This window comes from Lemur catta, chromosome 9 (genome assembly GCF_020740605.2).
Source record: "Lemur catta isolate mLemCat1 chromosome 9, mLemCat1.pri, whole genome shotgun sequence".
NCBI lineage: Eukaryota > Metazoa > Chordata > Mammalia > Primates > Lemuridae > Lemur > Lemur catta.
This window is the reverse complement of record NC_059136.1, coordinates 1,575,033-1,600,052: the sequence shown is the minus strand read 5'-3', so window position 1 is coordinate 1,600,052 and position 25,020 is coordinate 1,575,033. Positions and strand designations below refer to the sequence as shown.

The following is a 25,020-nucleotide window of genomic DNA, read 5'->3' as shown; positions in this document are numbered from 1 at the left end:
GGTCAGGCCTGGCCGTTCCCCTGGCGCCCACCCCCCACCCCACATAGGAGGGGCTCGCGGAGCAGAGCAGCCTCATGGGGTCTGGGCCCGACAGCGGCTGCCACTCACCAGCTGAGCACCAGAGAGCTTCCGGGGCATCGGCACGTCCACCACGGCCCTCTCGGCGAACTTGGGGTAGGCCGTGGCGGCGCAGTCGCTGACGCCCGCGTTCTTGGGGATGAGCGCCTTGATCTTGATCCTCTCGCAGCCCTTCACGGAGCAGAAGGCAAACTTCTCCCTCTCGTTCTGAGCCTTCAGCTTCAGGAACAGCAGCCTGCGCGTGGGGGCATGGGGGGGGCCTCAGCCTGGCATCCACCCCCTCCTCCCGCCACCCACCGCGCCGTGCGCCCGTCCTCCGCTGCGCGGTCAGACCCGCAGGCCTCGAGGACGGAGCCATGTCCACCAGAGGGCTATGTGTGCTTGGAGAAATTTAAAAAGTGCATTGGAAGAAAGCGCATGATGACAGCAATTGCTACACGCCAGGCCAGGCACACACCGTGAATCGACTTTTTATCTCTGAACCTTCGAACAGCCCTGTCCAGGCCACACTACTGTCACCCTTACTTCCCAGTGGGGAACCCCTGCTCAGAGACGTGCAGTGACACACCCAGGGCCACGCAGCCGGGCAGTGACAGAGCTGGGCCCCCGTCATTGTGCCCGGCGAGGACATGCTCTCCGCCTTCCTAACTCGATTACGAGGAAACCAAGGCAGTGACTCGGGACTCGCCGTCCCCGTTCCTCTGGCTCAGGAAAGTGCTGTCAGGCTGGGCCCCATGTCAGCACAGGATGAGGCCCTGTGGCCTAACTAGCACAGCCCCTCTCCACAGACACGCCCCAAGCCCCATCGGACCCCACCACACAGCCGGGCACACTTGGGACCACAGAGGGGCCACCGATTGGCTACCCAGTAACCGAGACGATTCTCGCTCTCGCCAGGCCCAGGGGGTCCTGTCCACTCCCGGCTGGTGCGTGGTGGGAAGGCCACGTGGTGGGCCGGCTCAGCCATGCCGTGCCACATGCCTGCCGAGGGACTGGGGGCGGATGGCAGCGCAGCAAGGAGCTGACACGCAAGGCTGAGCGTGTGTGTGCACACATGGGGATGTGAGAAAGAGAAGGGACAGGTGGGCCACCTCCACCCGGGGCCTTGGCTGTGCTCAGCGCCGGAGCCCAGGGGCCCGGCTGGGGTTGTGCGACTTGAAGACGCCTTGGCATCCCCGCAGTAGCACGGCCACCTCGAGGGGCTTCCTGTTTGAAGCCACCCCCATCAAGAACTTTGTGTTTCTTGCATCATGTGATCCCTGCACGACGCAGAAGCTGCTAGAGGGTCCCTCGCCCAGGGCTGAGAGCGGAGTGCACCCCACCTGCATTCCCTGCACCCCGCAGAGCAGCAGGGTCAGCAGCTGGTGTGGCCCTGGCCACGTCTGCCCCGGAGGCTCCAACAGGGTCAAACCACCCTGGCACCGGCGTGCAGAAGTGGGACTGGTCCTGGGGCCTCCGCACAAGACTGAGCAGTATTGGGGCTTCCTTGTTGCCATAGGCAGCCGATTACCTGAACCGGGGGACCTAAAACACCATCTCGCCCACACTCCTTGTTTTACAGGTCGCAGCTGCCCTCCCCAGCTCTGACCTACGTCTGGGATGTGCCGCCGTCGGCTGCCCTGTGCCCTCCCCAGCTCTGACCTTCGTCTGGGATGTGCCGCCATCGGCTGCCCTGTGCCCTCCCCAGCTCTGACCTACACCTGGGATGTGCCGCCGTCGGCTGCCCTGTGCTGTCCCCAGCTCTGACCTACGCCTGGGATGTGCCGCCGTCGGCTGCCCTGTGCCGTCCCCAGCTCTGACCTTCGTCTGGGATGTGCCACCGTCGGCTGCCCTGTGCCGTCCCGGGAGGGATGAGAGGAGCACAGCCGCCTGCCGGCCTCTCTCAGACCCTGGCTGCGACCGGGTCATGTTTCGGGGCTGTGCACCCCCACACCACACGGACTCGTAACTGAATAATCCCTGCTTAGGGGCGGCTGGTAAGCTCAGCCCCTGGACCTGGAAACGCTGAGAGGTGGTTCAGAGCTGTGTATTTCACACCCTACCTACCTATTTTTATTTTACCCTAATGACAAGCTGGTTGTCAAGTGTCCCAGCCAGTAGTAGATAGGACGGTAGCCACTGTGGAGGTGTTCTCCATCCGAGAAAAGGAATAATGACAAATTGTTAAGGCAGAAAGACTAAAAGCAGCCTGCGGGTTCAACGAGCCTGGGTGTGGGGGCTCCTCCGTAGGAAACAGCGCCCACAGCCCGGCTGTCAGCAGGCAGCACTGCACGGGAGCGTGACCCCCCAACCGAGGGCACGGGGACTGTTGAGCTGCCAACAGAAAGGCCGACTTACGCGGCAAAACCTGCTTAAGGTGATAAGGGGACAAATCCTGGATTTTAAACCTTTTGATCAAAGTGGTTCAACTCGTTTAGTGGCAGTTTCCACTTGAAAAATTCACATCTTTTGAACATCCTATTTCCCATGATCCTAAAGGAAGAGAAAATCTGTGTGGACAGTGTCTCGGGGACTCACCTGACTCTCATTTGACCCCGGCCCGGCCCCTTGTCCACCTTGTCCTGGGGCAGCAGGGGCAGATCTGACGGGCAGGCCGGACGTGTGGCTCAGCCCCGGAGAGAGAGGGCCCCCTGGCCGGCCTGCCTCTGCCCGGCGCTGCCTGGGGCCAGGGAGGTAACCCTGGGCCGTGTGGGGAAGCCGCGTTCTCCCACGGCGCCATCGGCAGCGGGCCCAAACCCAGCAGGGCCGGCTGTGAGCTGCGGTCGCCAGCGAGCCGCTCTTACCTCCCCTAAGGCAGAGATAAAAGCCTCCGGCCCAGCCGGGTGTCCTGAGGATTTGGGATGCCGTACCACGCTGTCTGGATTCCAAGATCACTGCCTTCACCTTTTTAGTGAAATAGGTATATTCCCTAAAGCCCACGTGCATGTAATAGGGTGTTTTAGTCCCAAAGCTTAACAGCGTTAAAATGTCATTGGAGCACACGGCCGGGAAGTGCCTAGGAAAGTGCCGCGTTAACCGGCACCGGCTACGTGGCTGTCCTCGGGGTCCCTGAGGCCAAGTGCCATCCTGCAGCCGCGGGGCGCCCACTCACCCCGAGTCCTCGTCCCAGTAGTAGTGGCTCCTGCCGGGGGGGCCGTGCCCCAGTTTCTCCATCTGCAGGGTCCTCGCGAAGGTGCCCGTCTTGGACGTCTGCTTCAGCAGGCGATTGTGCACGTCCGCAAGGATGGAGAAGGTGGTGCCTCGCGGGTAGCACAGCCCCACTCGGATCCAGTCGCCCCTGGAGCAGGGCGGAGTCAGGTCAGAGGCGAGGACACCCGGGCCACGGGGCCTTCCGCGCCCGAGAGAGACGGAAGGGCCCCCACCAGACAGCACCCCACTTTTGCATGGGGAGTGTGGGAAGGACCCTGCTGTGATGCTGAGTGCACAGGGCGAGGAGAGGGACAGAAGGTGGCTCCCGGTGACAGGAGCACCCAGACGGGTCCCAGCGCCCGCACTGGCGGGGAAAGGACATCCTTCCGCTGGGCCGTAAAGGGCACAGGGTCTGCAGGACCTCGGTGGGCCCCCTGCGTCCACTGCAATCGGAGGGCCCGTTTCATCCCTTTGGGTCTCACTTTCCGTGTCTGATACACGTCTTTCTCACAGGGGTACCAGGGCAGGTGAGCAACGTGCACAGAAAACACTCGCACGTGAACATGCGGAGCCCTGTCTGGGAGCCCTCGGCCCAGGCACTGCACCTCGCAGAGCCTCCTCGCTCTGTACAGTGGCGACAGTAGCACCCGGGGGTTTTGCCATCTGGTGAGCACCTGGCACTGCCAGGTCGGGGTGGAATGCCCGCCGCACGTCAGCCATGCCATCCTCACTGCACGCCCGCGGGCAGCACCTCCCTGTCCCAAAGACGGAGCAAGGGAGGCCCCCGGAGGGCAGGTGCCCCGCCCAAGGCCACCCAGGCCCACAGTAGGGGCTCAGCCTGATTCTTGACACCTGGGTGGTGTCAACTCTCCAGGTACCCCCTGCGAGGTCACCTGGCCGTAGGTTCTGTGCGCGGCAAGTCCGGGACTTTGAGCTCAGCCAGAACAGCCGTCCCCGGTCCCGCCGGGCCTGGCCGGGCCCCACTCACTTGTTGAAGTTGATGAGCCAGATGGCGAGTTCCGCGGGCGCTGTGTGGTCCCAGTGGATGGTGTAGCCCTTCTGCAGGGTGACGACGGGCTGGTACTGCTGGTAGTGGGTGCTCCGGGTCAGGGCCCCCTCCAGGTACAGGGGGTGGCCGGGGGAGTCGTTCTTGATGATCTTCATTCGCAGGTTACTGGTCTTGTAGGCTTGGATGTACATCTTTGAAAGCCCAAAAAAGGAAACGCACAGTGAGGCTACCACAGGGGACCATGCTAAGCGCGTCTGGTCAACGTCTGACCACAGGTCACACTCGCGAAGGCGCCCACTCCTGGCAGCCCCGTCAGGAGGCTTGCGTGAACGAAAGGCCACATGAGGGGACGTCCCCTGCTGGGGACACAGCCCGAGCCGCTGTGCCATGCAACCAGGGCCACCTCTGCATCCCACAAGTGCGCTGTGGAGGGGCTACCGGTGGAAAATTGGGGGGAGTTTGCTTCGTAGCAAGATGGCAAATTTGGGCAAAGGAGGGGGCAGGGCGAGAGAGGGAGAGAGGACGTTCACGACTCCACCGCGAAGGTGACTCGCCCTGACCGACCAGCAGAGGCTCTGGACGCGTTGGAGAGTGCGCCTGGGCGTGCTGCCCACCTGTCCCCCTAGTTCTCAGCGTCTGGTCCCCGAGGCCAGTCCATGTGGGGTCAGTGACACTAGAAGAATAAATGGTGTCTCATTTCACACAAAACACTGAGAGCAAAACTGTCAGCATTGAGTTCCGGGAACCAAAGTGCCTGGACGCACCAGCCCCGCCTCCGTGTAAAACGCTGTGTCCGTGTGTGGCACACACTGCGTTCACACGACGATGTCCTGTTGCTGTGGCCAGGATGGGCCACTGCCGTGTGCAGTGACACTGTGCTTTGGAAGGAGGGCCGTGCCATCCTGTCTAGTGTTACCACCCAGGAGACCTTAGGAAAACCTTCACCTCTGCCCATCTGATGGGGCTGCCCTGAGTGTTGAAGGGTAACAGGTGTGTGGAAGCATTTTGTAAGCTGCAGTGAAGGAAGGAGATTATTGAAAATAACCAGTTGCAGTTACCATAGCCTAGCTCCAACCTCAGCGTTTTCTACAGAGGACAAGCACTGTGTCAGAGAGAAAGGGCGGAAGGGCCCTGAAGGCTGCTCTTGGGACTCTGGTCCTCACACAGTGACGCCATGTGATGCTGAGTGCGTGGCCACGGGGCTGAGGGTCTGGGCGTCCTGCAGTTATGGAGGACAAGCCCCTGCCTGCCAGCTCCCTTCTGACTCCACGTGCCTCCTTGTCTTGCCCAGCCCACCAGGCCCCCATCTGGGCCCTCGCCTGTCCACACGCGGCAGGAGCCCCGTCATCCCACAGGCCTTCCTGTCCCGGGGCCCTTGAGCGAGGCTGAGAAAGTCCCACCCTCTGGGACAGAGGCGCCTCCTTATAGGTGCGTCCCAGTCTCCACTGGGCGTTCAGCACTGTCCGCGCTCCCTCCCCGAGCCCCGTGTCAACACTCTTCGCTCTACGACAGCTCTGAGACTTTGTCACCGTCTGCAGGCTGCCCGCTCCGGCCCACTCCCCACATTCTCCACACATGACCTCACCTCCTACCGCAGCGAGAGCTGCCCTCGGCTTCCTGCCCCTGCCCTGCCCTCCCTGACCAGAGTCCTCCTTCCTGAGTGCCAGCTCCTGCCCCCACTCCAGCACCCCGTGCCCATGGCCTTTCCTCCCCAGCCTGACGCCAGCTCCCTCTGACACCTCTCCTCCACGCCAAAGCCACCATTTGGCTATTTCCCAACACCCTGATTCCTGACGTCCACGGTGGTGATGACAGTGCCTGCCTTGCAGGACAGCCGTGAAGCAACTTCTTCATTCACACCTGCGCCCTCCCCCACCCGGGACAGCCTGGCCCCCGTGCTGCCCTCCGAATCCAGCAAGGCTTCCTTTCCCGAGCCTCCTGACCCTACTCACGTATTCATCACCACCCATCTGAGTACGGCAGTGACAACAATGTAACGAATGCCAACAGTGACAACAATGTAACGAACACTGGCAGTGACAACAGTGTAACAAATGCCAGCAGTGACAACAATGTAACAAATGCCAGCAGTGATAACAATGTAACAAACGCCAGCAGTGACAACAGTGTAACAGTGGCAACGTTTTCAGTTCTGCTCCAGGCCGGGCCCCGTCCGGACCTGCGCTGTCCCACACGGCAGCCACCGAGCTCTCGACTTGTGGCTTAAGATCTGAACTTTAAATTTCATTCTCACTAAATTTAAATTTCAAAACCAAAGCAGTGTAAAATATTTCTTCCTGTCTCAATTACCCTGATTTGATCATCACACATTGTGTACTTGTATCAAAATGCCACATGTACCCCAAAAGTGTATACAACTATGATAGATCAATAAACATATAAAAATAATTTTTTCCCATTAAACACAACTGTATTGCTTTGGTAGGACTACATTTCACTTTGTTTAAAAGTGAGTGAGCTATAAGTATAAAATATACGGTGAATTTTGAAGACTTAGAACTGAAAAAACTGTGAAATGTTTCCTTAATGATTTTTATATTGATTACAATGGTTATATTGATTACAACAGTATTTTGAGTATACTTTGTTAAATGAAATATTAATAAAAATTTCTCCAGTTTCTTTTTACTAGAAGAATTTAAGATTTTTCTACTGGAAAATAGATTTAAGATGACTGTGTGGCTTGTGTTCTATTTATGCTTGATAGGGCCAGTGAAGGATTTTACATACTATCCGAAGCCGTCCCCAAAATGTCTCTAAGAAGATTCAACTATTACCCCTATTTTACGGGTGAGAAAACTGAGGCTGCGAGTGTGTGAGTAGTTTGCCCAAGGTCACATGGTAACTGCTGGAGCCTGACCTGAACCTGAGCATGTGACCCAGAGGGTTTCTTTCCTGAGCATTCTGCCTTCCAAGTGCTCTGACTTTGACTTTGTAAAAGTCCTGTTGGATGAAGGGGAAAAATAAAGAAGAAGAAAAAAGAATTGTGTGTCTCTTTCTGGCCTGGCACAGACCTAATATACAGTAGGCGCTCAATAAATGCTTGCTATGTGAGTGAGCGAGTGACCGGCCCCCAGAAGGGGTCCCCACCTGTGCGTAGCGCCCGCTGCAGATGGCACCCCTCCAGTCCGGGACGTTGATGCAGTCCGGGTGCCGGACCAGCCAGTTGTCATCCTTGGTGAGGTAGGAGCCGGGGTACTCGGACACGGAGCCGTCGACGTCGTGGAACACGGACGTCTTATCCCCATCCATGTCCAGCTGGTTGAACCAGGGCCCAGGCTCTCCGAAGAACACTCTGGAAGTAATCTGGACAGAGCCCGGGAGAGTCAGGCTGGGCCCCAGGTGAAGGGAAACTGCAGCCGTCGCCAGGCCGGGGCGAGGTTTCCGATTTCTGCTGACATTACAAGCCAGCCAAGCAAAGGTGCCCGGGTGCGGTGGAGACCCCATGCTGACCTCGCAGGCCGGCAGTGCCACGGGCACAGGCTCAGCAGGCCCGACTCCCAGACCCGTGCACAGCCCGGGCCCCTGTCCCCCTGTCCCCCAGGGGCGGTTGCCGCGGGGAGAGGGGACTGCGGAGATACGGGGCTTCCCAGGCACGAGTGGGGGACTCAGGAGTGTGGGTGTGAGTGCGTGAGAGAGAGAGGTGTGCATGTGTGAGAAGGTACACACACACACACACACACACACACACACACGTGGGGGCAGACGCAGGGAGAGAAAATGCAAGCGCGCGTGTGTGTGTGTGTGTGTGTGTGTGTGTGTGTGTGAGTGTGTGTGTGTGTGTGTGTGTGTTTCAGGAAGCCAGTCTGCAGCGGGGGCCCCTGCAGATCTCTGTGGCCAACCTCTTTCAGGCCCTCGGTGGCCGGAGTAAGGAAATTAAGTAATTAGAATTTCACGTCTTCCCCTCAGTCTGCCAGGAACCAGGAGGGGGAGGGCCTGGGAAGCCGCAGCCCAGAGACAAGGCCGGGGGTCCTGATCCCCTCACCCCAGCTGCCCACTCTGCCCACGTGTGTATGCTCCACTCTCGGGGGGAGGTGAAACAGGGCATCTTCGGCACAGACTTCCCTTGGAAACGGCTGGGTTTGTTTGAGCCAGCTCCGTGGCCTGGTCACGGGACTCCGCGTATCAGAGCTAAGACCTGGCTTCGGGCCGGGGGAGGGCGAGCGGGCGTTTGCCCGGTCCCGACCTGCGGGCAACCTGCACTTGTACTTTTCCAGCCGGGAGTCGGGGCGAGCCGGGACGGCCAGCCCATGTGGAGGTGGCTTCCCAGCCCCCGTGGTGGGGGCAGAAGCTCCGGCTTGGCCCGGGGACCAGTGAGTCACCCCCGAGTCTGGGTCTGCCCGGAGCCTGCCCTGGCGCCGCACTCACCGGGACGTCCTCAAAGGCGAGGCCGGTGACGTTGTTGTGGGGGCAGCTCTGCCAGGCGTTGTTCAGGCGGAAGGCCAGGGCGCTGGTGTGCCGGCCCTCCAGGGCGGCGAACTTCCGGAAAGTGCAGTTCTGGACGTTGACCGGGCCGTCATAGAACTGGATTCCTCTGATCGGAAAATTCCTGCGGGGGAAGGAGGTAAGGTGTCAGTCTGAACCGAGTTGCTTGCCCCTCCTGAGCTGGGTGGTGTCAGAGACTCCCTGGGTACAGCCGTTCCCGGTCCCCTCCCTCGAGCAACTCCCCCGACCCGGGTCATTATTGGGTCATTAGTTAGTTCCCGGGGAAGGCAGGCGTGGGCACAGTGAGTGTCGGCGAACGACTGCACGGACGGATGGAGGAACATCTATCTAGCTGCTGGTTTGGCGTTTGGGGGATGGTCTTCTATTCCAACATTTCCCCCAATTTCTCCATCACATGAAGAGTCATTGGGTAAATTCTGTGAATCCTACTGCAGAGTTGGCAATATCGTGTCCCTCGGGAGGTAGAGCTGTTAGTCACCGTCGCCCTAGACTAGTTGCTATGGCAATTTAATCAGATGAAGACCCAGACGGTCTCTCCTGTGAGTAAGCCCGGCGGGGTGCTGGGCGTCGTAAGCAGGAGGGAAGGACACAGGATGGAAGATGATGAAAATGCGGTAAAAATAATCGCAGTGCAACTTGTGTAGCATCCCCAGGAGAGAGGGCAGGCCCGCCGGGCAGGCAAGGCCGTGCACGGGCAGGGAGCCCCACAAAGGCCCTGGCACCCAGAGGGCAGGAGCAAGGGCTGGGAGGAGGCCACGGGCCTGGAGACGGGGGTTGAGACACGGGACGAGAACTGGCGAGTGGGAAATTCCTTGGCCTAGCGGGGAGTCGGCTGCTCAGACGCTTCCCCCGTTGGCCTGGGACTGCTGGGCCGGCCGTGGGGGGCCAGGGCCTCCGGGGGCCCTTCCTGGCCTGGCCCCACATTCAGGCCTGCTCGTCTCCCGGCCCGGCACTGAGCTCACACTGGCGTCTCTACCCCTGGGTCAGGCCCGCTCCCTTCCACAGCAAACACGAAGAAGGAAGGGAAGAACGAGGAAAAAGAAACCAGAAAAGGGATCTGTCCTCGGGGGGGGGGGGGAGGCCACACTCCAGCTGTCCCTGACCTTACACCCTGGGCTCCTCTCCGGTCCAGTGTGGTTCCCCGAGGAAGCCCCCAGTCACACCAGTCTTGGTGACATGCCTTCAGTGGCCACCAAAGACACCTTGCATGTCCATATTTTTGTATTTATAACTGATTAGCATCATGGCCAGGAAACCTGATTCTCGTGGGGTCCCGTGCGTTTTTCCACTGAGGGCATTTAGGGAAGCCCGTCCTCACTAGCTCTGTGTAAGCCGCAGGCTCACTCCACCTGCGGACCCCAGTTCCGTCAACGGTTAGGACCGCGCAGTCCTGGCGTCCTGCCTGCAAAGGCAGTTTGAGGGACTTGCCTGGGTCTGGCAGAGCTTCCACAAACAAGGTCACCTCTGGAAGCCGCAGAACATTCTGGCCCAGGGACGCTGTGACCGTCTGCAAGGAAACCCTGAATATGCAGAGCCAGAGTCACTCCCACAAAGGACAGACGGACGGCTCCGCCAGCTACGTTAGACAGAAGCCAGGGCTCCTGACGTGCCGAGGGACGGCGGCTCTGCCTTTGCAAACCTCCTCAGAGCACACCCACTCGGGGCGGCAGTTTTAGGTGTGCATATATTTTGTGTCCTGCCTCTAGTGGCAGGAATTATATTTTCCCAGAGAAAGAGAGGACAGCTCAGGGGGGCAAGAAGGGCCGATCTCATTACTCGGGGCACAGGGACAGCTGTGCTCCTTGTGGGCTCAGGGCCCTGCTCCGCTCGAGTTCACGCCCGAGCAGAAACTCCTGCAGAAGGGAGAGCCTTGTACACCCCTGCCCCGGGCCGTGGCTGTCCGAGACGTCGCTGAGCCCATTTGCCCTGTCAGTTCGTCAGCTCTCCGAGTCACCCACTGCCCTCTGCAGCGCCCGGTGTCATCCAGGCTGTCAGAGCCGCTCCGGCAGCGGGGCCGGGGCTCCTCGCGACAGCCCTGCTGACCTGCAGCTGAGCACGTCTGACTGTTGGAAAGACCCTCCCGCATCAAGCCAATCCCAACCCACAGGGCACACGCTGGGCAAGTCTCGTGTCTCCTGCACATGGCAGCCCTGAGCCTGTGTGACCCCTTCCCCGTGTTGTCCTCCCAGCAGTGATCCCCCCTCCCGGTTGAAGGTCCTAGTCTGCATGTGACGTGGCTTTGGGTTCTGTCCCTCCGGTTATTCTGCTGAGTGTGCCTGATGTTCCCTCCCACCGCAGAGGCGGGTGAAACACCCCCGGGAGTGTGCCGCCCCGGGACAGTGGGGTCACGGTCCCCGACCCTGGACACCAGACGACCAGTAACACAGCCCATGCCCACATGGTGCATGTGACGGCTGTGCCACCCTTGGGCTCGATTCAACATTATTTTTGGACGTCCGTCCCCATTCCAGATCTCACTCCTCCATTGTCAGTCTCGGTGGCTGGTAGGGGACGAGTAACTCGTCGTTGGCAGGTAGGAGCTGCCCACTAGCTTCTCCCCCTCCATCGCTGTCGCCCGGGTTAAGCCGCACAGAACAAGGGGCTGCCGTGGCCGCAAACCTACTGGCCTATCGGGAGGGTCCTTCCGCTGTGGTCCAGGCCGCCCGGGCCCCAGATCCTGTTGTCCATCATTTCTGTCCCCACGTTGCCGCTCTCGCCCACAAACAAGCTGTTCTTTATCTCCTGCTTGGAGCCGTCATCATACGGGAAGGTCCCACCACTGCCGAGAGACCAGGGTTGAGGTGAGGTGCCCAGAGATGCGCTCCCACCCGGGCCCGGGCACGACGGTCGCTCTTACCTGGCCAGAGTCAGGCCGATGCCATTGTCAGCAAACCTGGGGACAAGAGCAGACAGTCAGCACGAGCCCGGCCTCCACATCCGGTGGGGTTGTGGGGGGACAACCCTTTCTTGCCCCCGGTGTTGAGCTGTGGACGCTGCGGGGACAGCGGGTTTTGCACGGGCGGAGCTTTGCCCAGGGGCTGGTGACCCCCGCATGGTGCACAGTGAGGGGATGTTCTGGGTCCCCTCCCACGCAGCCTCTGACCCCAGAGAGAACATGGTGACCCCGTGGCTCCCAGCGTTTGGTGGCACTTTGCATGAGCAGCACGCAGACCGTGCCATGCGCCTCCCGCCCAGACCCCTCCTCTTCGAGTCCAGGGCTAGTGGGGGCTGGGTCAGGACAGGCTGGAGCAGCCCCCACCCTCAGCCAGCGCTGGGCGGGCGGGCTGTGCGGACGCAGCTCCGCTTCCCTTCCCTGTCCCCACTGCCATTCCAGCTGGGCAAGAGGCCCAGACAGCCGATGCCCGGTTTCCTGGGAGTCAGGCAGATGCTGGCCCTGAGGACAGCAGGAGCCACTGGCCGTGGCCCCGGGGCCACCGCGCCAGCTCCCTCTGGCCTCTGCCCGTTGTAAGCGTCAGGGTGGGAGCGCTCGGGGACGGCCTGGCTGTGAGTGACGGGAGCACAGTCTGAGCCACCGCAGGCCCCACGGCCAGACGGGGCGGCCGCCTTCGTTTCCCTCGCCATGGGGGCAGGTAGAACTAGCCGGTCTCCTGGCTGGCCACGCTCACCTGCACACCCCGCGGCTCCTCTCCCCACCCACCTCTCTGCTTCCGGCACCTTCCGAGGCGCCACGTCACCCCCAGCCCCCACGTTTCCCTCCCGTGAGCTGCACCAGGCTGGTCCCCATGTCCCGCGTGCTCTCTCGGTCCCAGTGTCCTCGTCTGCCCCCGCTCGCTCTGTCAGGACATGGCGCTTTCCCTTTCCGGAAGCCCGTCCAGCTCGGGTCACCGTTCCGGGCCCTCACGCAGGGCCTCACGCTCTCCAGGTTTTCCCAGAACCCCTTCGTGGCCTTTCATGTCACTGCTGTCCCCCAGTGCCCTGACCGCGGGCCCCATCCTCCTCCGTGTCCCTGGGAACCTCACGGGAATCACAGCTCCCGCCGCCGGTCCGCAGGTGGCTCTAAGATCAGTCACTTTCCCACCTGCCCGTCCACAGTCCGGGCATTTCCACTCCTGCTGCACACGCACCTCACCCTGCCACGTCAGAGACGCCAGGGCCACCTCCCTCCACGCCTGCTCGCTGTTCCCAAGGTGTTCCCGCCGAGCTCCCACGACCCGGAATTCCCTCCCCTCCGGGCCGCAGCGGCGGGGTCTGAGCTGGCTTTCCCGCCGGCCCGCCTGCGGCCGGGGTCACTGGAGTGACCTTTCTGAAACGGCCTCGCGGGCGAAGGCCAGAGTGCTCCAGGGGCCCCTGCCTGCACCACCCCCGTCCACTCGCGGGGCCGCCTGGTGCCAGCGGGTTCTGGGCCATCTCAGGTGAGTCTGGCAGAGATTAAAAGCTACACCCCCATTGGCGGGGGGCGGGGGGGGCGTCACCATGTTTCTTGCTGCCCCGAATCTGGCCTTTACTGTCTCTGCAGAGACCTCAACTCTAAATGTTTAACAAACCAGAACCAAGAAATTCTCTGGACTCAGAGCAACGGCAGAGAGTTCAGCGCTGACGCCATCTCTGCCACCCAGGGCTTCCAGCCACCACCTGCACCGTATCCCCCGAGTGTCCCCAGATGAGCAGCCGGGCGGCTTATCGCACCAACGGGCCTCTCCTATCCTGGGAGCCCTGCCCTCCCGGCAGCCGCATCTGCCCCCGGCCTGCGACCTCCGTCCTCCAGAGCTAAGCGGGACAGCCTCGTCCCCTCCCTGCCCCTCAGAAATCCAGAATCGTCCCTCCTTCCCGCCTGCTCCTCCGGGCGCGAGAGACTGCCTGTTCTGGGCACAGGGGAGATCCCTCTCCACAGTGAGGGTCCCCGCACCCCCGTCCGCCCTGAGCCAGGCCCCCCAGATCTCTGCTGTCCTCTCCCCATCGCTGCCCGGCCTCTGGTCCCCCTCGCACACTTTTCACTCCCCCTTTCCCCTTAATTTCCCCTTTAATTAGTCACAATAAAATGGAGGAAATAAATACATTTATTTCCTGCATAGAATTTCTGATTCCCCATTTTTAATACAAAAGGCAGACAGGAGAACATTTCACAACATTCCCTTAAAACAAATTCCAGCTGAGCCGCCTGTCCCTGCTGGCCTTTGTTGAGAAGGTGGCCAGCTGGTGGCTCCACCGGGGACCTCAGACCAGAACTCGGTGTCCCTGCCTTTTCCACGGGGGCCTTGGAGTCCAGCGAACCGGGGCTTCAAGCCCCAGCGCAAACACTCAGCTGGGGAAACTCACTACGCTGAACCGCGGTTCACATCTCTAAGATGGAGACAATAATTCACATCTTGGAGACACAAGGAAAGAAAGAGATATGACCAAGGCACCGCCACACAGTGGGTGCCCAGAATACTCCGGCTTCCTTTGTCTTCCCTCCCTTAGCTGACAGTCCGTGTGACCTTGCCAGAGCCGAGCCCAGTCATGATCCACAGCCCCTGGCACTGTGGGCAGAAGCCAATCCGCTGTTTTAGGTTTTGTTTTTTGATTTTTTTTTTTTTTTTTGGCCTCCACCTGCTGTCGTCCTGCGCCCCCGCCTGGCTGGGGGACAAGAAGGCCACACGTCAGCGTGTCTCCCTTCCTCTGCCTGCGGGGGTGGGGAGAGCGCCCTGTCCCCGCGTGCCAAGGCCGACCCCACTCACCGGCAGCTGTCCAGCCACACGTCCCCGCCGCGCAGCCAGGCGCCGTGGTCCTGGTTCTTGTAGGCCGTGAAGTGCCTGATGATGGCCGGCTCGCGGGGCTTCAGCGGGTCGGCGTCCCGGTGGGGGCTGTATCTGCGGTAGGGGGAGGGCGCGGGTGGGGGCGGGGCACTGGCTGTGCCCACTCCCTCGCGGGCTCTCTGAGCCTCTGTCTACTCCTGGAAGGTCCCCAGAAGGCACCGACGACACGAACCGAGTCCCAGCGCCTGGGCTCTGGAAGGGACTTTCTGAGCTCATCTCGGAAGCAAGACGGCTTCCCCCAGGGCCAGCCCCCGCGGGCTGCAGACACGCCGCGTCTGTCGCCCATCGCACCACGGAAGAGCCTGCCCCGGAGTGGGGTTAAGGCCCAGAGGCAAGTTTAAACAGCCGGCCCCAAACCAGCAGGCAGGTGTCCAGGGGGCCCAGACGGAGGGCTGGAGGGTCCCCGGCAGTCCCCTGGAGCCCGTGCCTGTTCTCGGCACGTCCCGGCGCAGGACGGGGTGGGGAGAGGGTGCTCACTGATGTCAGGTCCAGCAAGCGGTTCCGTGGTCGCCGTCGTGCTACTAGTCTACCCGCCGCTGCTGGGGACCAGGCCCTTGGGCCCTTGCAGGGTCCTGGTCTCGCCAACTACCTTTGAGAAGCAGCCCCAGCCCCGCCGAGCTCTGGACGTATCTATAAGCACAACCTGCTATTCTTGCCCATTAAACTGACGGGGAAGTTTCTCTCCTTTCCTCTTTACCTTTCACCCGGGTCCAGCCTGCCGTGGCCCGCGCCACCTGGCCACTCGCCGGGAGCCGGCTTTGCTGGGGGATGTCGGCAAAATTCCTCCAGGAGTTGCCATCTCCCTTCGGCTACTGGGGCCTGAACCCCAACCCCGACGCCCACCTCAGGACCCCGGCACCCAGCTCGAGGCCCGGCACCCAGACAGTGCTCAGCAGACGCTCGGTGAGTGAATGAATGAATGAATGAATGAGTGGCTGGTGAGAGGGAGAGAGGGGCTGGACCACGAGGTGCTGTGGCCTGTGTCCCCGAGAGCTGAGTACCTGGCGGAGATGACAGAGAGGAAGGGCCGCTTGTCCTTGGCGGAGGCCGCGGTGGTTTTGACCCCGTTGTCTATGATCATGCCAGCCTGGGGGGAGACCAGCAGGGACACATTAGCTCCCCCGTGGGCCACGGTGTCTGCTCACACCCAGCCGCACTGCATGCTCCTGAATGCCCGGAGACCAGCTCTGCGCTCGGGCTGCATTAACAGAGGTAGAGGGTTTATAGTGAGGGAGGTGAGAAACCTGCCTTACCCCGCCTTGCTCGGAGCAAGTTGGGAATATTTGACCTCTTTGAGGTGCAGATGAGGAAACTGAGGCCTAGAGAGGTGAAGGACATTGTTCAAGGCCACACGGCAAATTCCACACCAGAACTGACACTGCTTTAGGCGGTTACTAGCCCGGGCTCCCAATCAAGAACATTCTTGGGGAGTCTGTCTGCAATGACCGAAAAGCAACGCTGAACCCAAGTCTCATCTTTGCCTCGGGCGGGTCAGTGGCCTCACTCAGCACCTGCCTGGCTCGAGGAGGGAACCTGGCTTTCCTGCCGGGCTCCAGGTGCCCACTCTGCCCACCACGGCCGGGGGAGTCAAGGCTTCCTGGCACTGCCCAGAGAGGCCACCGTTTAGGCTTCAGACGGCAGGTAGATCCCGGCTCTGCTCTCACGAGCTGTGACTTTGGGCCAGTCCCTTCACCTCTCTAGCCTCAGACGTGTCATCTGCAAAATGGGCTGACAGCAGCTGTTTCGCAGGGCAGCTGTGGGGACTGAGGAAGACCCCTGGGGTGACGACCGCGGGGGCAGGACCCTCACGCTGCGGTGGGAGTCAAGCTCATCCTGGCGTGAACACCGAGGACGGGCCTGCCCTGCACGGGGAACCCAGCCAGCCAAGCTGCGGGTTCCTCTGTCCCTTCCCTCCCTGCCTTCCCCAGGGCCCCTCGCCTGTGCCGAGCCCTCGGCCCCTCCTTGGTGGCACCTCCCCCGCATTCCTTCCCTGTCCAGCCTCGCCAGGCCTTCCCGGCACCGCGTGGCCCCCGCTCACGGAAGGCTTCTCGAGGGCAGGGGGTGTCCCAGCCAGAGCCAACACACGCTCCACCCCGTCCCTGCCCTCGGTGGCAACGCGGCCTCTGCAGCTCCGCACGGAGACAGCTCCCCGAGGTCCTTCCGCCTCAGAAATGCCCCGTCTGAGGTGCTGTCCTAACCCCCCTCTGCCAAGGCTGCTCTGCACACATCTGCCCACCGCCCAGGAAACTGTCCTCTCCCCGGTTTCTGGGACATGACGCTGCCCAGCTCTCTCCTCTCTGCTCGTTCCTCCTCCCTGGGCCCGTGCCCAGCCCTCTCCTGTGTGAGCACAGATCTGTTCCCAGACGGCGCCTCTTCCTCCTGGTCTTCTCCCCAGCTGAGCTTTTCCCGATGATTTTTGGACCCAGGATGTAGCCATTCCCCTGTACAAGCCTCAGTTTCCCTGTTCGGACCATTAGAAACAGGGCTAGACCACCCGCTCGGCGTTCGGGGGTCCGTCTGTACGTGGCCCTGACGTGGTCGGACCCTGCTGCCCCCGGAGCAGCATCTCTGGCCTCAGCCTCACTCCAAGCCCTGTCCCCAGTCCTGGCCGCTGTCCTTGCCAGGCTTGGGATCAGTGGTCTTGGTCCCCCCCATTTTCCCAGCACTGGGCTCGGCGCCTGGGGAATGCCGGCGAGTGATGAAGGGAGTCGGGAATCTCCTGTCTCCCACCTCCGTGCTCAGCTCTGTGTCCGCGGGGCAGCAGGGAGCGGCCGCCAGAGCCCCCCAACCTGGCTTCAGGGCCACACCCTGCTTTCTTCCAGCGCAGGGGTCTGGCCTCGCTTGTCACAGTGGACACGACGCCCAGCCCCGCCAAGCGAGCCGCACACCGGGTTCAGGTGCTCAGCTCAGGGTTGCCCAGACCAGCCCCTGCCGGCAGCCTGAGTGAAGGCAGCTCTCGCTGCTTTGTCCCAGCCAGATGCCGAGGGGACACCACCGTGGGACGTCCTTGCCAAGAGGGGCCGGTGGCCCGGGAGGCCCCTGCTGCTCTGTCTTCCTCGAGACCCGCGGTAGGAAGTCAGCCGTTCCGCTGCGGCCAGAGCTGTCCCGCTCACACCGCCCGCAGGCCTGGGAAGGGGACCGAGAGGCCGCAGGGAGACCACCCGGCAGGACTTACCCGGTAGTTGGAATGTGCTCGGTTGTTGTGGAACTTGCCCAGCGGGCTGTGCTCGGAGTAGCCCGGGGAGTACATCCCCGCGGACGGGCCCGTCGGCACGTGGTGAAAAATGAACCAAAATCCGGTTTCCTGCGGGGGGAGGAGGAGGGGAGACCGCGGAACTCAGCCCAGCAAACGCCCGGTCAGGCGGCCGCGCTCCCGCACCGGGGCTGGTCTGCATCTGTCCCCAGAGGGGCCCCCACCGCCCGCCCCCTCCAAACACAGCTCGGGGGACCCAGTTCTCAAAGGGAAGCAGTGAAAAGTCTGAGACCAGTGTCATCTGTGGGGTCCCCCCTGCCTGTTAAAGCCCGACCCAGGGTCCTGCCCTACCAGACCCGGCCCCTAACTGCTGGTGGCAGAGCCACTGCCGGGTTAGACCCCTCCCCCGGGCACACGATGCAGGACGTCATGGATGTTCCCCGCTTTCCCCTTCATTCCGCAGATGCGGAAGCTGAGACCAGAGACTGCACCTGTCCAGCTGGGATCCCGCGGGGGCCAGGCTGTGTAGACACGGTGCTGGGCTCCTGTCCTGCCCCCAGGCCCCAGCCGCGTGTGCCTCTGGGCACGTGAGCCATCCCTGCCTCAGTTTCCTCCCCCATCAGATGAGGGCAATAATAGTGCCCATGCCATGGAGTTGATACAAGGATCAAATTATGTCCATTCACCACACGGACGTGCCAGGCACCAAACCGAGCTGGAGTAATTTCATCCTAATACTGAGTTATTGTACATCGAGTGCTCAGCAGTCATTAGCTATGGCCCCCGCACTATGCAGTGACAGAACTGTCGTTAAAGCCAGGGCCCCCCAGCCTGTTGTCCTCCTGTTCACTGCAGCTCAGGCCGGCTGCGTGGACGTCCGGACGTGGGCTCAGAACATGCGTTTCCAGAACAGCCTCAGCTGCCTCCCCGCCCCAGCGCCCACCGCCGCTCCCCGCCGGAGCAGGGGCCTCTGCTCACCTCGGACCCTGCCGCCGCGCAGTTGATGAGGTTGTTGTTGGGATTGGCCATCCAGAAGGTGGACACGGCGCTGCGGGGGCACAGACGGGAGAAGTCACCGGCTTGTCCGTCTGGAACCCAGCTTGCCATTAGAGTGTGGTGATCCCTTAAGCACTTAAAACGTTGAGGAATTGAGGGGGTGCGGGTCTTTAAGGTGGGGGCGGCGTGTGGGTGAGGTCTGAGGTCGGCTCTCAAATAAATGGAAGCCCCGGGAGGGGCCTTGGAGTCCGAAGTGGGCTGCACAGGGAGCTCTCTGCCTGTCTCCCTGTCTCCCTGTCTCTGTCTCTGTCTCTGTCTCTGTCTCCCTGTCTGTCTCTGTCTCTGTCTCCGTGTGTCTCTGTCTCCCTGTCTCCCTGTCTCTGTCTCCCTGTCTGTCTCCGTGTGTCTCTGTCTCTGTCTCTCTGTCTCTGTCTCCCCGTCTCTCTGTCTCTGTCTCTGTCTCCCTGTCTCTGTCTCCCTGTCTCCCTGTCTCTGTCTCCCTGTCTGTCTCCATGTGTCTCTGTCTCCCTGTCTCTCTGTCTCTGTCTCCCTGTCTCTCTGTCTCTGTCTCTGTCTCCCTGTCTCTGTCTCCCTGTCTCTCTGTGTGTCTCTGTCTCCCTGTCTCTCTGTCTGTCTCTGTCTCTCTGTCTGTCTCTATCTCTGTCTCCGTGTGTCTCTGTCTCCCTGTCTCTCTGTCTCTGTCTCCCTGTCTCTCTGTCTCTGTCTCTGTCTCCCTGTCTCTCTGTCTCCCTGTCTCCGTCTCTGTCTGTCTGTCTCCCTGTCTCTCTGTCTCTGTCTCCCTGTCTCTCTGTCTCCCTGTCTCCGTCTCTGTCTGTCTGTCTCCCTGTCTCTCTGTCTCTGTCTCTGTCTCCCTGTCTCTGTCTCTCTCGTGTCTAGGACAGGGCTGGCGTGGTTGGGCCTCCATGTACACACTGCAGGCACCGAGGTGGCAGCTGCTTCCTCTCATCAACACACCGTGTGGCATCAGGGGAGCCCCGGGGGTCAGGGCAGTGGTCCTCTTTGGGCAAGAATGGTGCACAGGAGGGAAACTGAGGAAGCAGAAAGGAGAAGACACACTCCTGCCTTCTCTCCAGGAAGCCGTGGCTGCAGGCGGTCAAGGGCCGGGGGGCCCAAGCTGCCCGGAGCCGTGAGGTGCGAGGTCAGGCGCTGGGCCTAGAGGCCGAGTGAGCGTGTGCTCACGCGTGTCCTCCCACCCCGGCCCAGGCCCCGGGCGACACGGGCGCGGAGGGTAGGGGCACTCACTTGCAGTCCTGCCTGGGCTTGGGGATGTAGCCCGGGTAGGAGTCCTCCGTGATCATCTTGCACATCTTGCTGTCTCGGTCGGAGGGCAGGAGGGTTCCGGACTTGACAAGGAGGCCCAGACAGTGGTCAAAGGTGTTGCGCTCCTCCGGCCCGTCCTCCGTGAAGAAGCAGTGGCCCAGGGAGTTATAGCCCACGACGTCCTTGATCTACAGGGGCGAGATAGGACGTGTCACCCAGCATCCAACTATGCGCGTGTTCAGGCATTCATTCAACAAACACTAAACAGTGCGTGCAGCACAGGCTCCCGGGAGGAGCACTGGGGTTTGGAGATGGCAGTGACACAGCCTGTCCCCTCTCAGGCACACCCCGCCCTCTCGCAGCCCCTGGGCTGAGAGCCAGAGAGGGCTGCAAACTCCAGCTCCTCAGTTTCCTTCTCGGACTCACAGAGCCAGTGGGGGGAGTGGAACGCACATTCGAATAGGTGTTGGGAGACCAGGGCTGCGGTCTCAGCGGCCCTCCCACCACCCACTGCCCACCGCCCACGAGGATCCCGGATGAGTCTCCTTTCTGCAATAAGTTTCCCACCACAGAACGAAGGACTTGAACTCCTTGACCCCCGAGAGCCCCTCCGGGTCCGGCTCCCTGAACCCACCCATCTCAGAGTTCAAAGGGCCTAAAGGGCCCCTGGCCTGAGCCCCTCCTCGATGTCCGCGGTTCACAGCGGCCCTGCCGGGCCCCCCGGGGAGCAGGTGCTGACCGGCTGCCAAGGGTCCCGCCCCAGCAGGCTGTGGTGAGAAACACCCCCACCCTCCACCCTCCCGCCCACCCGGGCGCTGACTGACAATGGCGTCCCCCAGCCAGGGAGCCCCCGCTTCCCACGATGTCAGTCCCACCTGCCGCCACGCCCCGCACGGGAACCTGCTCTCCACCCAGCAACGGCTCCTCCGTGTGCTGCCCTGCGCAGTGCCGTGTGCAGCAGCGTCCCCTGCCCCACCCACCAGGTGCCCGTAGCTCCCCTCAGTCGTGACAACAAAACTGTCTCCCGACGTTCACTGACAACTATTCCATTGGCGGTGGGGGGAGGGAGACACAACCAGCTCTGGCCGAGAAGCAGGGACGTGGGGTGAGCACCCCAATTCCCCACACGCCCTCACGTGACAGCTGCCTACCCCCACCTCCCAGGCAGCCACCCTTCGGAAGCGTCCCCAGACCCGGCCCTTCATGTCCCAGCACTGGCTTGGCCTCTTAAATCTTACATCATCCTCTAGTGCATTTTTTTTTTAAAGAGGAGAAAAATGAGACTCAGAGAAGCTGAGTGATTTGCCCGAGTCACACAAGCCTCGTGTGCAAAGCTACGGCTGGAACTTGGTCTTCCCGCCGTCCACTCGCTTCCTAAGGGAGGAGCCGCGCACACAGGCCAGCTCTCTGTCCTTGGCACCAGGCGTCCCCCCTCCGTCCACAGCAACAGGCCAGGGCATGACCTTGACTCTCAACTCACCCCTTCAACAAGCCCTTCGGTCAACCCAAGGTCACCAGTGGGGCTGCTTCCCTGTCTCCCTGTGAGCCACGAAATCTGCTATAAATAGCCCGGACAGACGGGCACGGGCGAGGAGGCAGGAAACGGGCTGCTCCGGCTGGCAGGGACGTCTGAGCTTGAGTCCAACTCCTTCCTCTACAGAGGCGGGTGTGGGTGACCCAGGGCACCCAGCGACCTCGCGGTGGAGCCCTGCCCAGACCCTGCCCTTCTGCCCCCAGCCCTTCTACATCCCAGGTGCCCACCTGCCCTCGGCCTGGTCACCCTCCAGGGAGCCGTCTCTGGATGCCAGGGAACAATGAGTCAGGTACGTCTGCACTTGAACAGACGCCTGGGAAAAGCAAGCCCTGCGAGTTCCTCGAGATGTGCCAGGACAGAAAAGCCTCGCTGAACAGAAGGAAAACAGCTACTATTCACTGGGTGTCGAACCCTTCACACGTTAGCTCATTTGAACCCCGTTGCAGGTATCATTCCATAAACACACTGCGACTCACACAGCCACCTGTCACGTCTCCTGCAAGGACAGCGCTGGGACCGATCCCACCCGCCTGACCCCACGCCTGTGCGCCCATCAACACTCCACAGCGCCGGAAGGAAAACCCTCCCCGTGGGCGCGTTTCTTCCCTCTCCCTGGGGTGGGTGGGGGCGGCAGAGGGAACAGAACACGCGGTTCCAGTCTTCGCTCCGCCACAGACTCGCCCTGTCACTTGCTGCATGTCCCTGAGCCATAGGGTGGCATCTAACGTTCCTTCCAGCTCTGACGTCCCGGCATTGCTCCTACTCGGGATTTCCTGGAATGAAATATGTACATTGTGACCTTGCTTGAGATGACAGATGTCAGGCAGGTGGACACAGACAGACAGCAGCCGCAAGCATGAGCATGTGACAGGTGACACCCAGTCCTGAGAGCTGCTTTAGGTCTCCAGCTGTCGTCAGGTGTGGTCTGGGCATGAGACTGTGAAGGAGAAAATCCGTGGGCTCCCCGGTGACCCAGAGACGGTCGTCAGGGACTGCTTCGATTACAGCAACCACTTGTTTAGCCCACGGTCTGAGCCGGGACATTCTGAGAGTGAAGGGGCTGCTGCTGGTAGTTCAGCCGGGACAGTCGCTCTAACACGGATCCGCTCTGCGCAGATCCACCAGCACACAGCAAGGAAACTAACCCGCTGTTTGCCATAAACACACACGGACGGACAGGAACCTCACTTGCTGCTGCCATCCAAGGTGGGTGTGACACCACTCACACCAGCGAGAGACTCGTCATGTTAGAAAGAAGACTGTCATTTTCGAGCTTCCGCCATTAGTTTAAAAACGTTTTTGAACTGCGGGAGAGAAGGCTGCCTGGGAGTGGGGCAGCGGGCAGCTGCTTTGCAGAGTGTCTTAATGAGTTTTGAATATGCAAATAGAGGCTGGGGAAGGGATGGGACAGCCCAGCAACTCTGCCTGATAAGGGAAGGAATGAGATGTAAGGGGCAGGGGGGGGAGGGGGAGGGGGAGGAGGAGGAAGAGGCAGGAACTCAACTCCCAGGTTGGGGGCTGGGCCCGGGGACAGCGTTTGGACTGTAGTAGGGCAGGGGGCCCTGTGACTTCGCTCTTACTGTTGGCTTCCGTGCTGGGCTGTGATGTCCCCCCCCCACACCCCATCCCTCCCGTCCCTCCCCCACTCTGCCAGTGACAGTCCTGAGCCCGGGAAGCTCTGGGGTCCCACCTCTGTGCTCGGGCGCCAGGGAGAGACGGCAGCAGCCCGTGAGTTGAGACCTGAGGGAGGCTGGGAATGCCCGAGTCTGGGAAGGGCTTGAGCAGGACAAACAAGCCGCTCCCGCCGTCCCCGGCTCTGCGGCTGGAGCGAGGGCGCCGGATCTGCGCCGTGCGCACACGGGCTCTGCATGGAGCAGAGTGCCACAGAGCGGCTGTGCCTAAGGCTGCCGCATGGGCGCGGGCTGTGGTCACGCGGATGGCACCCCCTGCAGCGGCGCTGGGCACACCTGCGAGGCCACACGTGGCAGCCTGTTGGGGACATCCCGGTGTCAAGCCTCTGGTTGCCACGGGAGGCACTTAGGTCAAAGATGACATATTTCCAGCAGCACACAAGGTGGGAAAGGAGGACAGGATGTGTTCATTCCCCCTCAGCACACACACGTCTTCCTCTGCCTTAAAGAAGGAGGGAGGACGAAACACGCAGAACCGTACTGGACTTTTTCTACCTTCCGCAAAAACACCAGAGTGGAGGAACATGAGGTGATTCCCCCGTGTCCCGCCTTGGGGTTCAGGAGCCACATTCTGACCCAGGTGAAGGAAGGGAAGGAGCGAAGGTGGCGGGTGGGCTGAAGGGAGCCGTGCTCTGGGCCCGCGGCACATCGGAGCCGCTGCGGCTGCAGGCAGGGAGGACCCCTGAGCCAGGGGCTGCCGGACCCTGTGGGGTCGGCTGGGGTCAGGCCTTCAGGCGCTCTCAGCGCTGCACAAGCAGCAGCCCCGGTTTCTGCGGAGCCAGCGTCTGCCTGTCGGGGCCGGCCACCTGCAGGTCAGGGCTGGAGCCAGGGAACAGGCTTCCATGACGCTACTGCGTGGCCTCTGCGTTCCGATGGGAATCTCAGAACCAAGCCTTTGTCTGCCTCTGGCTCCCTTTCGTCTTGTCAGCTAAAAGCAGCTTTCCAAACACAGCCAGCCACGGCGAATCCTTCAAGCCAGGCAAAGGAAGCAAATACCAGTGGGGAATCCAGCTCCAGAGGCCGCATCTGAACGTGGCGCTCGCTGCCCCAGTGGTAGAGCTTCCAGGGTGGCCTGCCAGCCCGTGAACCCAGGACCCGCCCAGCGGTACGGCTTTCCGGGAAGGGCGCCGGACGCTCCCGTCTCCCTGCTGTCTGCGTGGCTGGCGGGTCGGGGGCCTGCGCTTCGTCTAGATCCCGAGCCCTGGCCTCCCGAGGCCACACAGGGCTGCAGACCCAAACCCCAACCCACCAGCTTGGCCATCGGGCTCGGCCCTGAGCGGAATGAGGTCAGAGCCCTGTGTGGCCCCCAGGACAAGCCCGCAGCGGCTCCCTGGCCGCTTGGGGTCTGGCCGCTCACATCCCTGGGAGCCAGCGGGGAGGGCGGCCTCGGCACGCAGGGCGCGAGGGCTTCTGCTTCCTCGCAGCCGCCCAGGGCTCTGGCTCCAAGAGTCTCCCCCACCGTGGGCGCTGCTGCAGCCCGCGGGCCCCTCCCCACCTGCTGCCTTCCCTCCTGCCCGACCATCTCGGGCCCCTGCCCGGCTCCCTGACTCCGGCTCCTGGCTGAGGGCCGTGCTGGCTTCCCGGCCTCGCGCCAGCCTGCAGCCTGCCAGACTCTGCTCTCAGGACTGCCCTGCTGGGGGCCCCGAGGGCCCGAAGCCTCCATCTTGGTCCCCAGCAGGCCACGCCTGCCTCTCCCTGCACAAGCCCCTCCTGAGCCAAGACCTGGGCTCGCAGCTCTGGGCAGGTTTGCGATTGCAAAGACAGCCAAAAACATTGCACCTCACACACGTTTGGAGAGGTGGTCAGAACTCCCACACAAGCCCGCAGGCCGGGGCCGCGGCCTCCCCGGGCACTCGCATCTCACTGATCTTCACAACAGCCCTGTG

General features: G+C 61.7%; 2 protein-coding genes across 5 annotated transcripts in view; one reads left to right on the top strand and one right to left on the bottom strand.

Moving 5' to 3' along the window:
- LOC123645039 (cell migration inducing hyaluronidase 1) overlaps positions 1-25,020 on the bottom strand; it is a 58,359-nt gene that overhangs the window by 5,147 nt on the left and 28,192 nt on the right. Inside the window, exons 14-25 of the mRNA XM_045561538.1 lie at positions 19,892-20,097; positions 18,611-18,680; positions 17,615-17,743; positions 15,441-15,526; positions 14,362-14,493; positions 11,541-11,576; positions 11,307-11,462; positions 8,606-8,786; positions 7,328-7,543; positions 4,196-4,407; positions 3,170-3,355; positions 109-313 (exon numbers count right to left, since the gene is read on the bottom strand). Of these exons, the coding sequence (XP_045417494.1) occupies positions 109-313; positions 3,170-3,355; positions 4,196-4,407; positions 7,328-7,543; positions 8,606-8,786; positions 11,307-11,462; positions 11,541-11,576; positions 14,362-14,493; positions 15,441-15,526; positions 17,615-17,743; positions 18,611-18,680; positions 19,892-20,097 (1,815 nt within the window). The remainder of the gene's footprint in view (positions 1-108; positions 314-3,169; positions 3,356-4,195; positions 4,408-7,327; positions 7,544-8,605; positions 8,787-11,306; positions 11,463-11,540; positions 11,577-14,361; positions 14,494-15,440; positions 15,527-17,614; positions 17,744-18,610; positions 18,681-19,891; positions 20,098-25,020) is intronic.
- On the top strand, positions 8,148-13,687 carry LOC123644943. 4 transcript variants are annotated; one of them, XM_045561408.1, is made up of 4 exons: positions 8,148-8,550; positions 8,652-8,801; positions 10,982-13,056; positions 13,192-13,687. In XM_045561408.1, the coding sequence occupies exons 3-4, from the start codon at positions 12,488-12,490 to the stop codon at positions 13,670-13,672; spliced, it is 1,050 nt and encodes a 349-aa protein (XP_045417364.1). In that variant the 5' UTR covers positions 8,148-8,550; positions 8,652-8,801; positions 10,982-12,487; the 3' UTR covers positions 13,673-13,687. The 4 variants fall into 4 exon arrangements, with proteins under 4 accessions (XP_045417364.1, XP_045417367.1, XP_045417366.1 ...); XM_045561410.1 differs by having other exon boundaries at positions 8,150-8,244; XM_045561409.1 differs by having other exon boundaries at positions 8,155-8,244; positions 8,455-8,801.